Source organism: Spodoptera frugiperda, chromosome 1, assembly GCF_023101765.2.
Source record: "Spodoptera frugiperda isolate SF20-4 chromosome 1, AGI-APGP_CSIRO_Sfru_2.0, whole genome shotgun sequence".
In the NCBI taxonomy this organism is placed as follows: domain Eukaryota; kingdom Metazoa; phylum Arthropoda; class Insecta; order Lepidoptera; family Noctuidae; genus Spodoptera; species Spodoptera frugiperda.
In genome coordinates this window covers 1,281,990-1,298,836 of record NC_064212.1, presented here as the reverse complement: position 1 = coordinate 1,298,836, position 16,847 = coordinate 1,281,990, and the positions used below count along the sequence as shown (strand labels likewise).

Below are 16,847 nucleotides of genomic sequence, written 5' to 3'. Positions count from 1 at the left end.
CAATCAACCCTATTTATATCAACCAGGAAACAATAAATAAAATATTCAATTAACAATCTAGATTGACCTGTAGACCTCTCAACCATCCACAATGGTTGTGACAATTATACCTGCCCGCTGATTTCGCCACGCTAAGACAATGGGCAGTAAACAGTAGTATTGCAGTATTTGCAGCGACAGTTGGTAATGACTCGCCCACAACTAGTGGGCGTACGTGGGATTTGACTTAGCACCGTTCGAATGCCATTTCTGAATCCTTTTCGCGGTTATTATAAACCGACATGACCATTTTTGACATCACGACATTTGGTCCTTGGGTTCGTTACCATAGATTTCTTTTCTCACCGATCAAGCTCTTTAAAAGTTAGAAATTCTTGCGAGTCGAAAATTCATTATTGCGGTATAGCCTTTCCCGGCTGTCTGCTGCAAACTGCCTTGCAAACAAACTGGTCCTGAGATCGTTAACAGGCGCGCGGTACATTCGCTCATCTATAGTATAGAAAGATTCTAGTTCTATCACAGCACAGGTGCACTCTGTGGGTCTAGAAATCTATGTTTAAGACAACTAACAATCTCATTTCAGTGGCTGACATTAATGAGCCAGATTAATCACTTCCTATATGAGGCATGTCTACTACCATTCATCTTACTTGATATGATTGAGAAACAAACTTCCTAACACATTTTCTCATAGTTATCGCTTACGATTGCATGTCAAAACTGCATTCTCCAACATTTGATTTGTTAGTAACAATAAATTGCTTGTTGTTTTTGATTAATTATCTAACTGTTCGCGAGCCGCATAGATTTATGATTGGAAACGACTTTGGTCCTTTCTGGTCTTTTGGTCCCCAAAGAGACCGACACTTTGTATTTTGATCTTTATTTGTATTGCTACAAGAGGTCTATTTTTCTTTATGGACAAGGTCTATAATATTTAAGAGCTTGTTTCTACACTCTTTTTGTTTTATTTAAATCTTCATAAATGGTAAATATGTCGCGATGTCCTTTCAAATTAACGGACATTCACCTTCAAGCCGAGACGAGTGTTTACAACTTGTACCTTTTACTTCTTTTATAATCTTGAATGACACTTGACGATTTGTTTATTTGCTAATGCATTGCGAAGCACTACACACACAATAATTAACATACAAACTAACAATAGTATAATTAAATGGATGCTTATTTTGTGCTGAAGACTGAAGTTACTTTCAAATGTAACCTTAACGTATATGTTATGGGTTTTTGCAATGCAAAGCTTATCTATACTATACTAATATTGTAAAGCTGAAGAGTTTGTTTGAACGCGGTAATCTCCGGAACTACTGCTCCGATTTAAATAATTCTTTTGTGTTGGATAGCACATTTATCGAGGAAGGTTATAGGCTATAAAACATCACGCTACGATTAATAGGAACCGAGCAGAGCGGGTGAAACCGCGCGGAAGTAGCTAGTTAACTATAAAACTTATTCGATACTTTGCTTGCAAAATTGTGTATGACATTCCTCCAGGGCGTCGGACCCATGGTTGAACGCGTTTATAATAACGCTACATAGTCACAGACAGACCGACAACCGGTATGTCAAGGCGCGGTCGGAAAGTAATACATTTTTGCTAATATTTCTTTCTTTCCGTTATCAAAGAAATATGAAAGTCTTATCGCTATTATTTGTCGAAAGTTTTTGGTTTTTTGTTACGCCTACTATTATGTAATTGTTAATTAGGTCTTTCAATTTGTTACTTACATAAAATATTATTAAAAAGTCTATCTATTCAGCCTCTTAACTATCTACAGACAAATATCGTGCCATAAAAATAGTCCGTTGTGATCGCGAGTAATATGAAAGAAACAAACGCACTTTCGTATTTGTAAACGTTAATAAAGATTTATAATTAATCTAAGCAGCTTGCTAGCTAGGTACTATTAGATAGATGTAGATAACTAATTACATTGTATTAATTTCAGTGATATAATTATGTTATATGAAGACAAGATTATGTAAGTTGACATAATGAGAGGTTATAATATTTACACATAAGTGAATGAACGTTTTATAACTTATGATAATTACTGTAAATAAGCTACGAAGATCTAATAGCTAAGCTGTGAAACTATGTGACCGTTTCCACTGATACTAAGCTGTATAGCTGTGCGAGGAAGATGCGCAGCTCGAGTATGTAATGTATTGATAGTAGGGAAACCATCCAATCCATAGCACAATTTCATACTACGCATCTTTCCATATAAACACATATATTAGATGAGTCCGTTTCCACCAGTGCTATGCTAACAAGTCTCGAATATAACATTCTAGATGTTATTGTTTCTAACAAACAAAGTCATTAAGTTTGTTATGTTTTTGCACATAAACATTGTTATCAAGTGTTTTAATCTACATATTTTAAAAACTTATTTTTAGATTTAAATGCAACAATGTGAAACTGATACCTAAACTAGCTGATACCTAATAGAAAACAACATTTCGAAATGTCAGATGTCGTTATTTGATACACATTTGGCTATAAAAGAAAATAAAATGTTCTAGACATATCATAATTAAAATGCTAATGTATGCGGATTGCAAACACATGCGTTATTACGAAAACACTAGAAAAAACTAATGTTTTGAAAACAATCTTTTGTTAAATAATTTTGATCGCTATCTCGCAGATTAAAAATTAAAATGACAGAATTAATGTTACCAAAACTTTTTTTTCTCTTTTTGCGTCTAACAACATTGTATCTTCTCTGCATCACCCATAGGTTCGACTAGTAGATGGTATTAAGTCTACCTTTTTACTAATATAGTGCAAAAGTTTTAATTCTATAAATGTGTAAGTCTCTTACATACAAAAAGTACTTGATAGATTCGAATGAAATTTTATATAGATACGAGTAATATTCCGGTACAACACATAGAGCACTTTTTATCCCAAAATCACGACCGAAGCCGCTGTTAGTAAATAAATCAATATTTGTTGCACCCTCATGCATTCGGTATGCAACCTGCCCACCCACAGGGTTCGTTAACCTATCTAGAAAGCTTACGGCGGCTTATAAATTGATACCAACTAAATGATCAACTAAATGAAAATCGAAGTAACATCGGTGATGGAAAACGAAAGTGCGTGATCGATGTGTCGTTAGTGCCCTGGGTAATTTATGAGGTGAATTTATTTACCTTACCTGCTCTCCGGTTTAGTTAACGTGAATACCAACTGCTGAACAGGTGGTTGTGGGTTCTATATCCCTAACAAATAAATAATCGTATTCCTAGAGTTCTTAACCTTTTGAACGCCAATGGCATGAATAGATGTCATGCGCAAGCGTGCCCTGTGCGCCACCGACATCTATAGATGCCAAGAAACAGATCACAGAGAAAAACAAAATAAACACATTCGATAACATTTTGGAATCCCTAATATTTTCAGGGTTATTTCGTTGAATTTTTATTTTTATTTTAATTTTTATTTTCGTTGCTTGGCGTGGAGGGCACAGCAAAGCGTTTATGCTCTGGCGGTCAAAAGGTTAAACAATGTTAGCAACGCTTGTTGCGTTGCTAATAGAGGCTGTGATTGTACCAGTTTAGGCAACAGAAAGTATTCCCCAAGACCAGAAGAGGAGGATCCTCCGACCAGGGTGTTCGTGGCAGGCTATCTGCCCAACAGTTGTTCGTTGAGATTTTCTAGCCGCATGCATTATTCACATGTAAACTTCGTCTCGAGGGACTTGTGTTGTCGATCGTCTATGCACGTCATCTAACTTCTATCTATTGTCATGGAATCTTTGAAACTTCAATATGTTGCGCCACAATGACAAAATAACTGGCAACCCTCTTCGTCGTTTAAAAAATGTTACAAATAAATAGCACGGTAATTCTATCCTCAAATCCATCGTAAGCCATCTTAATTTAAACCCTAAATACATAACACAGCAACAACAAAACTAATTTTAAACAAAACAAAAATAAAAGCCTTATCCCCCATATACCTAAAGCCTAAATAGACTAGCAAAGCAAACCACTAATGCCAGTGGTTTTCAAACAGTTTTCCTACACAGTGACCTATTTCTCAAGGCGACCTGTTTAGAGACCAGCTCGGCTGTTCCACTTTCGTTCTACTTTAAGTTAGAAAACCGCAACTAAGTGCTGGCTATAAAAAGGTTTTAATTGAATCCGAAAATGTGTTATCTTATTTTTTAAAGAGGTTGTATATGTATCTAAAACACGCGACATAATGTGTGTATGTATTACTGAAATTTTATATAGCTGAATAGCTTTTGGTGATCATGCCGTCGGTTGTCCCACCATGTCTATGACACATCATCTCAGCAACCGTGTGAACACAACGGGCACAACTACGCCCCCTTTACGCTACCTAACCGAACTATTGACTCAAGAATATTATGACGTTGTCATCATTACTTACGAATACAGCCAATCCAATAGATGACTGTTTATTTAAAGTACTCAGGAACAATAGCAATCCTCCACATATATTTACCTATATTTGAATTCTGTATCTACAATTTCCTCCCAAGATAATACCGTGTTTCTTAGCACGTAAAAGACCATCATTCGCCAATTATTACAATACTTACACCCACCTTACAGAAACTTACGATATCGCTTAGTTACGATGCCTTACAACCTTTATAACAAGCCTACTACGATTGTGGGTGGGCGATTTTACGTTGCAACAGCCAAGTTTCGAACTCACGACCCGAACAGCCCCACTACATTTCCTCACAAACTATTTATTAGCTCAGACAATAACAAATTCAAATTTAATCGAATGAAACCGTTAACGGAATTTCTGGGGTCCGCGATCAGCTTACAAAATCTACGGTGTAAGGACCTTTTCTAAAGCTCCGGTTTTTGGTACCGGGTGTCCGGTAGCAAATAAAGCCATGTTGTCTGCATAGTTACTTAGTATTTTCGTAATAAAATAAAGATGAAGTCAATACAGAGACTGTAGTAGGTAGTTTAAAGACCTATGTCTCCTCGATGAGGCAGAGAGCGTCCATGATGCTCCTCTATCTCGATCGGTCTTGAGCTTCACCTCGCTCCACGTCATTCGATGCCTGCCGTTTCAGAGACTGTATACCTATATGATTTTTAATGAAGCCATTTCTTTTGTAACCATAGTCACTGTTTCCACCCAGAGCGATAGCATTCATTTGTTGATTTTCACCTCAAAAAGGCCCGGTTCAGTATCCAAACAATGATTACTGTCTCTGCACTAAATATTTTGATACCAAATAACTGCAGATTGTGCGTTATCTGTCATCCGCATCATACACCAGACACCCGGCAATCGGAGCAGCACGTGTAAAAGTCCTTTACACTACTGAACTAGTATTATAATTCAATATTTCTCAGTACAAAGATTACAGTAGTTATTAGACACGTTCCGACACTAGGCAAGCTTTATTTAATTAGTTTATTGCCCTACAGATAACTGCCTTACTTAGATACGGCATAGTGTTGGGATTTGCGAAATCTGACGTCAGTGTCGGTTAGTGCCTGATAATCGAATTTAAGAACCTGTATTCGGATAAATATCCCATTTGTTAGTGCCGTTGTTATTTACTAGCTGTTCGCAATGTTGTTTTCTCATTAATTTTAGTTAGCTTGTTTTGTTAAAAGGTGCTAATTATTTTGCGTTTGAGTTTGTGTAATAGATTTTGTTTTGTCAAAGGATTGTACTCGTATCTACGTTATGTAATATTTAGAGTGAAAATATGATATTTTAAAAGCATGTTTACATGTTAATTCTCTGGTTATGAGCTCGTAAATCATACGTTTATTGAAGATATTACTAGTTTAATCCGGTTAAGCTTACACAAACCGGGACTTTTTTTAATGTGATACACGTTGAAAAATGCACGCAATCTTGCTTGAAATGCTTCTTCAACATTTTCTCTCTAAATATACGCTTTATTTACCTACGTAGCTACATACGCATGTACATAATCTATACATAAACAAAACGTATTCTTGATAAGGTGAGTAAATATTCATGTGGAGATAGCACAAAGATAGTGATTAAATAAAAGAAAAGTCATGTGTAATTATATTTCTCAATATTTTGATAAGGATTTGTTACTTATCTACACGTTTTTCATTGTTTTCCGTGTATAAAATTAGTTTGTTTCTCTTTTATGAATATTGTAATATGTTTTTATAATAACTATCGTGAGACATACTTACTAATAATGGAGAAAAGCTGTACTAATTTCGAGTCACAGAGAGACTCTTCATCTTCATCATGAGCAGTATGCGCAGACGTGCTGACGTCGCATATTGAATTATGCTATAAAAAATAAAAACTACTTGAAATCTTCCTATTATACCTATCCTATATGACCTTTGAATTCTATAGCTTTCTTAGTGTACATATTATCCATTTCAACTGCTATTATTTTCTCTACATTTTTACTCTAATTTGATCTATCTTTCATCGAATGTTCATCAAACTTTATCAAGTAGTTTATGCGCTAAAGAGTAACAAACATCCATACATCTTCAGTCACGTGTATAATTTCGTAACGTCACATTACAAAAACCTACATAAGAAATCGTTTAATCAATTTCCAATTATCACAGCAATTAACATAAATATTGTTTCTGTCTGACCCAATATCGATTTATGGATCGATAAACTGAAATAACTCGGTGACAAAACAATTTATAGTACAGCTGTCCCAATACATATCGATTCATATCTTTTGCATTCTATTCCGGTATCGATAAGCGATAGTGCGAGTGCAACAAGTATATAAACAAATCGATTTATTGATATTGAAATTCCTATTTAATTTAAAGTCATGCCTTGTAGTCCTCGAAAGTTTTGGTAGACAGATGTAAATTAATTAATCGGTTAATGAAATTAAATGACACCATCGTACTCAGAGTCATTTAATGATTACTTAACTCAGTCCTTAGCAATTGTTTTCGATACAACATCGTTACTAAGGAATAGTTTAAGTAATCATTAAATGTCTCTGAGTGCGGCAGTTATTTTACAAAAAGACTACATAATACCAGTTGCTGTAGGTCCTATGTAAGAGTAGTATTATAAGTAAGTAGGAACTTTTGGAAACACCAAAGAAAGCCAATAATGCTTTGATAAACCTTAGAATCCAACCAGAGAGTTCTTGCTCAGCAGTCGCGTTTGTGAGCATCAGTTCAACTGGACAGCATTGAGCCGCCTAACAGTCTGCATTGAAGAACTTGCATTACGTTTATTATGGCCGTGCCTATTTAAATATGCAAATGCGAAACTCAACCGCTTACTGGCAAAGCATGCGGTTACCGTTAAATAATTAGTGGTCATTTACAAACTGATAAACTAATCTCAGACAGGTTTGCGTGCAACTGTACGAAAGTAATTATCCAACCGTGATGTTCATAAGGAATCCTTATAATTACTGGTATGAGGTTAATCAAGATGGTTTAATCATAAACCTAGGTTTGTCTGAAGGGCTAGACAGAGGTTAGACAGACTCAATTATAAGTCTGATGAGTTATGTTGTAAAAACCTTGTTGGTAATGCAACATATCATTTTATATGTGCCACGAAGTTTGGTATTAAAATATCATTTGATTATTACGACTCTACCTAAAGATTGGGCTCAGTAAGGCTTATCCGGAGTTGCGGACTGCCTACCGGGGCTCTAGCTTCAAAAGCCAGGAGTAAGAACGGGGTGGTTTTAGGCAGTAAGAGTCTGACTCGCCTCGCCCTAACGAGAGAAGTCATTGGATGAATTTCTCCCCTTACCATACCATACCATACAATACCACCGTTAACCCATATTAAAATTTTGCCTATATTAACGGGCATTAACCAACTTTAAAATCAAATAAAAGCGTGTTTAAATTCACACATCTTCGTATTATTTATCTGCCACATGGACGAGCACGTGTAGTGCCAACAATAAGTATTGATACATTGTATGAGATTGGATGACGTTCGTACATGTGTGGGAACCATTTCGTAACAAATAGTGACGTGCAATATGTGTGCGCTTCGGATAAAGTAGATGGTTTGTATCATCTGCGGATCTTTATGGATTTGTATGTTTGATGATAGTATTGTAATATGTGATGTAGATTTTGCTGCTTAAATAGAGTTTATATTGTTTAATTCTTAATAATTATAATATTTAGACGTTGTTTAAGTTTTCAGTACACTTAGTATGAGTTTGCTTTACCTTTAAAGTAATCGAAACGAGACCGGTTTCGGCGCATAAAACAACCTGAAACAACAGCAAAAATCCAACCAGATCAAATATTCTTTATTGTAAGTAAGTTTATTTACAATAAATAATATTATATAACTATGTAAGTAAATATGTTGCTAGTTTGTAAATTTCTTATTGAAATTAAATCGCAGGTCATGCATTGTCATGTCACATACAATGTATCAATACTGATTGTTGACAGTACACGTGCTCATGTTATATGTCAGTCGACAACCCTAGTTGTCTCAACATACGCAGATTGTTGATTATGCGAAAATCTGTGCATTATGTAATTGGTTTAGATATAAACATGTTTTTATTAGTTGTCTAGCTCGTGTTAGGCTGATCCGGGTGTGGGGTTAATGTTCTTAGATGAAGCGTGTGAAGTTGGTATTGAAATTATTTTGCTGTTTTACCTCTCTCCTAATGCTGAGAATGTATTGTTTTCAGTTTTTTTTTTAAGAATTTATTTTAAGTGTCATGAACCGAAACGAAATTATCACAAATCCTTAAGTATTTATATAAATAGAGACAGTTCAATTACTGCTATCTACGACTGTACCTGCTAATCCTTTCTTAAAATATTCGATAAATCACATACACACATCTTCAAACATACTTTAATACACAATGACGCAAGACACATAATTTGACTCAAACCCAAAATTATTGAAACTAAACCTTAACCGATATAACATAGAGTCTATTAACCATCTACAAGTAGACTTAGTTTAGGCGGTAGTTGTGACATGCAAGCGTATTGTCCACTGTCGAATGTGTCCACTACGTTCACACAGCACAGTCCTTGTTTTGCAAACATCCGCATTACATTAGTCCATTCCTACAGGTCTTACCACCAAATGAAACGCTTTGACATCAATATCAACGGACACAGTGTGAAACAGAACATTTACATAAGTAACATAAAAAGGTGATTCTTAAAATCGTACGATTTTGTCGGACGAGCTGTGACTTGAGTAAAGTATAAGTGTGTGTTGGTGAGCGATTCGGTCGCGTCGCACGTGTTTGTCGCATCGGGGGTGTGGTGTCGTGTCGTGTCGTGATAGGTGTATCGGCGCGTCGCCAATGCGCCGGCGGCGGTTGCAGGATGTCGCCGGCGCGTGCGCTGCTGGCGGCCCTGCTTATATTCCAACTGCTGTCGTACGGTGGCCACCAAGGACTCACCAAGATATTTTGCACGTAAGATATTGTTTGCTCTTAAGAACATAAGAACATATGACATACCTACTTAATGAGTGTATTTCATGGAATGAGTGCCCTTCACAGGAACGTTAAGTCATAAGTATGAAATATAATTTTGTCTTTAATACGCTGATTAAGTAGTACATAGGTGAGAATTTCATTACTTGAAAGTTCTAATTACAAAAATAATTCAGGAAAAATATAGATTCGCCTACGATGTGAGTTGATAGTGGGGTCATACTCAATAAATAGTAAAAGCTAAATGCTGTTATCCACTAAAGCTTTATTCAATGTTTCAGGGCTATTCAGGCTATAACTGTTTAGTTTAGTAGTTTTACAGTAACTCAGTACTATAGTTCTATTTTTCAATCCAAGGCTGGCCACACCTTGGTCCCAAGGTTGGCCAGAAAATTCATGTTTCATATTTCAAACTATGACGAATGACATATTGACAACGTGTAATGTAAAACTTTGGAGCATAATGTTATATTGTCACTCTAATAAATTGATGAAAAAATCAAGGTTATATTGTTATTTATAGAAAACTTTACATGTGTAAACATACTAGTAGTACTAACATAGCCTTTGTCTCAAGTGGATAGAGAGATAATACAATTTTATTTCACTCTCGTCATTCACAGGTTTCGTATTGGTCAACAAAGACCTAATAGTGCAGATTTGCTTTCTAATTTGTCATTAGGGACAAAAATGATAAATAAACTTTAAGGTTGAAAAAAACATACAATTAGATGTTTTTTTCACACTAGGATTTTTTCCTGGCTGCGTTTACAAATATATAAGTTCACATACACAGGACACCCTGACCCGAAACAACAATTTATGGATCTCATGAAGAGTTGTTCTGTACGGGACTCAAACCCGCTACACGTACCGCGGTTACCCGGCCACAGCTAACTGTGCAGTCAAAATGCATAGCTAACCATGGTATCCTTATGGCATAAAAATAATTTTATAGGCAAGCCATAAAAAATAGATCTGAATCTGAATTTTATTTGTCATCTGTAAACTGTAACTCTCTGTTAAAGATATTCAACGATTCGTTATATTTTCATACGTTGACAAACCAAAGGAGAATGTCTCTTGGAAATTCGAACCCGTAGTCAAAATATACAACGTGAATCATTAAATGATATTACATATGAATCACACAAGTATATTATTATTATATATTATTACCGTGATTTATAAATAGATATGGTACAAATCACACAGCGTAACGAAAGCCGATAATTCGATATTGTTGTTTTTTTTAATGTGTATCGGATAACATGCTTTTCAATATTAAACTATAATGCAGTTTTGGTATTATATAATCGTGTTTTATTGCGGTAAGGTATGAGAATTTTTGACAGGTTCTCGTAAACTTATTTTAGTTATTTTTATACTTGATGGGTCGACTTTTGGCTACTGGTGGCAAGCGATGATGCGGCTTACGATGGAACACGTCTGTCTATAATGACCAAGAGTTCGTAGAAAGAATTCCATTCCTTGAAAGCCTGAAAACTCTCTTAGTAACTTTTCTTGTTCTTTGTACCCTTAACAAAGCGGATTCGATTACTTTAAACGTAAAGCAAACTTATACTAAGGGTACAGAGTTACTTTAGGTGTACGATAAAAATATCAAATTGTATTGGTGTTCAATAAACAATACCCAATTCTTAAACATAAAATTTCGTGATCTCCAGTTACATTTGGGATTGGAATCAATCTAATTGTGAAGTCAATTTCTTGTTCATACTAGATTAAATTACTTAAAACTGATGATTATACTTCCTATACCTGCATATATTCTAGTTTCCTCTCCAAAATATAATTTCATACACCAGCCGCTTACTGTAATTGGATGACAGTTTCGACATAGTCTGAAATTGAGACGCAGGTTAATCTCTGTGGCTACAGGATCATATTTTAGCTATATTCAGCTTGTATATATCCGAAATTGTATATTGTAATTTGAATCGAAGTCAAATTGTCTTTTATTTAATCTTTAACATACAATATTACACATACTTACGTGATTTTGCCCGTGACTTTATTGTTATATATTTCAGACTAATCTAATTTGGAATTTATTTAGTTAATTTGGTTTAACATAATATAGGTATATTTAACCAAGTAGTTATAATAATAAATAATACTTTATACATTGGAATTCACCAAGTATATCTTACCATAGTTAATTAGACAATCAATGATTAAAGATTTGTGTCAAAGTATATACCTTTTATCTTTTCTTGTCAAAAAAGTAACGAATCTCCTTGACCCAGTCTTACAGTACCCAGTTAGGTACCTACATCTGAAGATGTGATGCTGTAATCATGAAAATTGTCTCCAATTACGAATGATTGTAACTCGGGGCCTTGAACCCAATTTGAGTTTGAACGAAAGGGAATACGTAGGTTCGTATTTTCTTAAAAAACCAAGATTCTGCTATCGTAAACGATATCGTGTCTTTAATTAAAACTTTTGTTTAGACATTTAAAATTAGTTGTTACGTGGCGTTTCTGGCTGAAAAGGAAAGTAATTTTGCGTATTAATTAATTTATCCAAAATAAAAAGGCTCTATAAAGGTTTTTAGGCTCTACAGACGAATTGAGAACCTCCTGTTTGCGAAGTCGGTTAAAAAGATCGACAGTGTGCATAAAGTTTAGGTTTACCTAGTACCTACCTAATGACTTCTATCTCTTCAAAGAGTAACTGGCGCCACATCTATATCCAGTCCATCGACCCATAATAACCACTTAACATCATAACAACCACATAAAGGACTGAACAACAACTGATTGTTTCAATTGAACGCTGTCTATTTGTCCAATCATCATAAATTGTGACAAATAATCGAATTGTCGACTCTTTCACTCTCTTCAACTGATAGGGTGTGTATGAAAGAGATGACTATAGTTTCTCCTGTCTTACATGTTCGTGTTTACTTGTAGGAATATAGGTGCGCCTTGTCTGCTTGTCCGAGGGAATGCGGCTGATTTTTTTTTTATAAAATTGCTGAACCTAGTTTATGTAATTTTAAGGTTAGGAACAAGTTTGTCGGCAGTTATTTGTACCGTGTTTCATAATATTAATGATCTCTTTATAGAAATTGTGCAAAAAATATTGCTCGTACTTACTCAAGTATTTCCACTTCGTCACAAAAGTAAAAATTTACTCCAAAATTTTACGAGTAGAAATTATACAAATGTAATAGCTACCGTTGCATAAACTCAGTACGATCGTTATTTTCTCTGTTCAATATGTATAATTTGTAATTTACGATGCTGGGTTGAATATTAAACACTGATTCGTTAATTAAGCTATCAAACCAACTATTTATGATGTAATTCCGTGCTGTTTTATGCAACATAAAAGTAGCGGCTACTTACTTTTGAATTATTGCAGATTCATTTGCAATAAAAAACCCTCAGACTCAAGTTTTACAAAAACATTTTTCTAACGTTTATTTTTCTCTATTTTCCAGGTTACCTGACACCGGGCAGCCACCAGTGCTCATATCGCTAGCAGACAACGCCAAATTGGAATTGAGGCATCCAGACGAACTGTTGTTCGTCAACGACTCGGAGGAACACAATGACACCAAGATATTCTCCATCATTGACGGCGATGCCGTTGAAGATGACGCAGACAAACCATCGGAAGACGTCGAGAAGGAAAGCACAGAACCACGGCTCGTCGTCAAAGCCAAGCCAGTTCACGAGATCAGACAAGTAGAGGAACCATTTCAAGCACCTCCGGTGGACATAGAAACTGCCACAGAATCTCAAACGGAAGAACCAAAAGAACAAGAAATAGAAAACATTCCAGTCAAACCAGAGACGCCCCAAGAGGATATTCCCTCGTTCTCAGAGTGGGCACAAAAACAGCTGGCCGAAGCCGAGAAAAAAGACACAGTACTGAACCACTCGAGTCAACCTAGTCATAGTAATACGAATTTTAGTAGTAAAAGCACTAAATTGCGATCGAAGAACTACGCTTCGCTCGCATGCGGCGCCAAGATCGTAGCCGTCAACCCCGAGGCCGGCTCGGCCAGCTCCATCCTGTCGCCCAACAGGGACGAGTACATGCTCAACACGTGCAACAGCCGCATCTGGTTCGTCGTGGAGCTCTGCGAGGCTGTTCAGGCGCAGAAGATTGAAATAGCTAACTTTGAGCTGTTTTCATCGACTCCCAAAGAATTCGCTGTTTATTTTAGCGATCGGTTCCCAACCAGGGACTGGGCTAGCGTCGGACAGTTCACAGCGCAAGATATGAGAGACGTACAAAGTTTTGATCTGTACCCGCATTTATTTGGAAAATTTATTAAAGTCGAGATGCTATCGCATCACGGCTCTGAGCACTACTGCCCGATATCTCTTTTCAAAGTTTACGGCACTTCAGAATTCGAAGTTTTAGAAAAAGAGAACTCGCAACATCCTACACATATTGATGAGGATGAGGATGATGAAATAATAGACGTTCCAGACATACCCGCTGCTGAAACAGAGCCATCCAAAAACCTATTTGGCTCAGCGAGGGACGCAGTGATGTCTATCATGAAGAAAGCGGCACAAGCCCTGGTGAAAACTGAAGTTCCTAAAAATGTGTCCTCGGAACACAACGATACGTCGACAGACAAAACGTACAAACGGTGTTGTTCGCCCAGCCATATAATCGTGTGTGATAATTGCAGTGAGACGCTCTATAGTGATGTGTACGAACTGATTAGCTGTAGCTCGGACAAGTTAGTGAGTTTAGTGCGCCAGGTGTTCCTCCGCGAGACTTTGAAGTGTACCGGCATTTGTCAGCCGTACGGACTAGATTTTAAAAGTACAAAGACAATAGAGTTTAGTGATGAACGTGTCGCTTATATAAATGCTTTATTCCCTCAGAAATATTTAGCCGCCCTTTGTAATATTTTAGCTATTAAAGAAAAGAAAGTTGTTTTGAACACCAGTTTTGAAACGGAACTGAATGTTACCATGAATGGAACTGTTGATGAGTCGCCACAGACTGTAAATAGTGAGACGAATTCCGAACTGGAAATAAAATTAGTTCCAGATAAACAAACAACTTCTGAAGATGAGAAAACCAACGAAACATCACAATCAGAAGAGAGAACAATCTCGGAAGCAGTGACGGAAGGCACGACCGTCACTGTAGAGTTGCCGAAAGAGCAACATGAAACAATTGATGAAAAGATTGAAGAGACGCCGTCAGTTGAAGAGAAACCAGTGCCAGAGCTACCAGAGGTATTGCCAGAAGTTGATAAGAGTACTGAAGCAGTAACGGATGAGAATAAAGATGTCGTTCAAAAGACTGAACCGAAAAATGGCAAAGTTGAAGTGTCCACTGAAAAACCGAAGGAAAACAATGTTATCGAAGAAGTAACTGATTCGATAATCATTGACAATGATAACTTCATGTCGGACTTCGACCAGATGGCGGTGGACCCGACTCCGGCCGGAGTGCCAACATCACAGAATCAGAACCAGGGTCAGGCTACGCTGCAGAAGGAATCTGTCTTTCTGAGACTTTCCAATAGAGTGAAGGTTGGTATTTTTTTCATCACTTAGATTTTGAGGACTTTATTGACTAAATTGCAGTTTTAAATATTTACGATGAATGAATTACACTAATGCAAAGTACATTAACTAAATAGAAGCAGCCCACTCGTTAATTTCCAAAAATAATTAATTCTTAAAAGCAGTATTGCACTTTTCAACAAAATTATTCTAATTTTAAAATTTAAAAAGTACCTAATTGTACCTTTGGTGTTTATTTACCAAACTTAATATTGTTTAATTATGTGTTTCAGACGCTGGAGCGAAACATGTCTCTTTCGGGTCAATACCTGGAGGAGCTGAGCCGGCGTTACAAGAAGCAAGTGGAAGAAATGCAGAAGACCTTCGAGAAAACCGTACAACAGATGACAGAGGAACGACGAAAAAGCAATGAGCGGGAACAGAAGTACCTCGAACAGATGACCAGCCTCCAGGAGCAACTGGGACAAGTGGCGGCAGCCATGCACATCCTCATGGAGGAGCGGGACAGCTGGTTCGGCAACATCAACTTCTTCAAATTCATCGTGTTCCAGTCTATCATCTTCGCCATAGCCTTCTATCTCTTCTCTAGAAGACGGAAACCTGAGCCGGTTCTTATTCCAGTAGTCAAAAAGACCAAAAAGAAACAAGACAAGTTTAGAAGAAAATCTGTTGAAGGCGTCAGTGGACATGAGACTCCTTCGGCCAAGAAACGACGACCTAGTGAAGAAGCTTTGCAGATAGCAAGACAATCCACTGGGGAGACCAGCAGAGAGGAAGACGACGGCGAGTGGCAGGTGGCTCGCAAGAATAGAAGGAGAAAGACATCGATCGTACACAGGGCTGGGGAGACAGAGCCCAAAGAATGGACGCGGCCTGACAGTATTGGGAAGCTTCAAGACAACCCTATACCACTAGATGAGGAGGAATACTTCGCTCCAGTGTCGGAACCGAAAGAGTTCAGCGAAACCGAAGTATCCATTCCTGCAAAGCGGGACCTGCCCAAGACGAACGGTTCGTTCTTTAACAACTTGAAGACGAAGACGATGAAAACGCGTCGGCTGTCGTCCCCAGCGTTCTTGAGGACTCTGAGTAGACAGAGCAGCAGGAGCACCCCCAGCCCGGTGGTGCGGACCCTGGAGCCCGTGTACAACGGGAACATGAACAAGAAGGCAGCCTCCGAGTCGCCGACTGGTAGCCTCTGGTCGGAATCCACGGAAATATCCCAGAACGGACAGCAAGAGAATGAAAATAGTGGGAGCAAAAAGAAGAAAAGCCTTAAGAACATTCTGAAGAAAGTGTTTTGAGGGACAATTTGACAATTTATTTGTAATTTATCAGTGTCGTGTATTTCGCTTAAAGTATTAAGCGTATCGCTATTGTAATTTATTTCATTGCGAATATTAATGTTTAAATTATTGTATATTTGTTGTTAGTAGACCTCATAGGTGCCAATTGTGATAAATTAGGGAGCCTAATTGTTAGCGTGTTAAATTTTAATTTTATGCGATGATGTCTGCTTGTGGATGAGTTGAATGGCGACAATAATGTGAAATTGGTAAGACGAGTGCTAGTCTCGAGTGGGGAGCGATCGGTAAACAAAGAAACGGCATTAAATGCATTAATTTTATTCTCTGGTTTCATTTCTTAACAACCTTAAACTTTAAGAATATACAAGTTATTTTAATTGATATATCACTTGTTTGAGTGGCAATAAATATTATTATTACACCTGTTATTCCCTGAAGGGATAAACAAACTTGATCAGATATCAGATATGTTATTAGTCGTCTGAGAGACAATTTTTTTTTTAGACAGAATTGCAAAATGATTTCTGTTGGTCTGA

At 36.9% G+C, this 16,847-nt stretch overlaps 1 protein-coding gene across 3 annotated transcripts in view; it reads left to right on the top strand.

Moving 5' to 3' along the window:
- Positions 1-16,631, top strand: part of LOC118273039 (SUN domain-containing ossification factor) — an 86,701-nt gene extending 70,070 nt beyond the window's left edge. For 2 of the 3 annotated variants that reach the window (XM_035589790.2, XM_035589791.2), the window contains exons 2-4: positions 9,097-9,449; positions 12,943-15,010; positions 15,277-16,631. In XM_035589790.2, coding sequence (XP_035445683.1) covers positions 9,358-9,449; positions 12,943-15,010; positions 15,277-16,308 — 3,192 coding nt within the window. In that variant the 5' untranslated portion in view covers positions 9,097-9,357 and the 3' untranslated portion in view covers positions 16,309-16,631. The remainder of the gene's footprint in view (positions 1-9,096; positions 9,450-12,942; positions 15,011-15,276) is intronic. The other variant, XM_035589789.2, reaches the window with a different exon arrangement.
- The last annotated feature ends 216 nt before the right edge of the window (positions 16,632-16,847 follow it).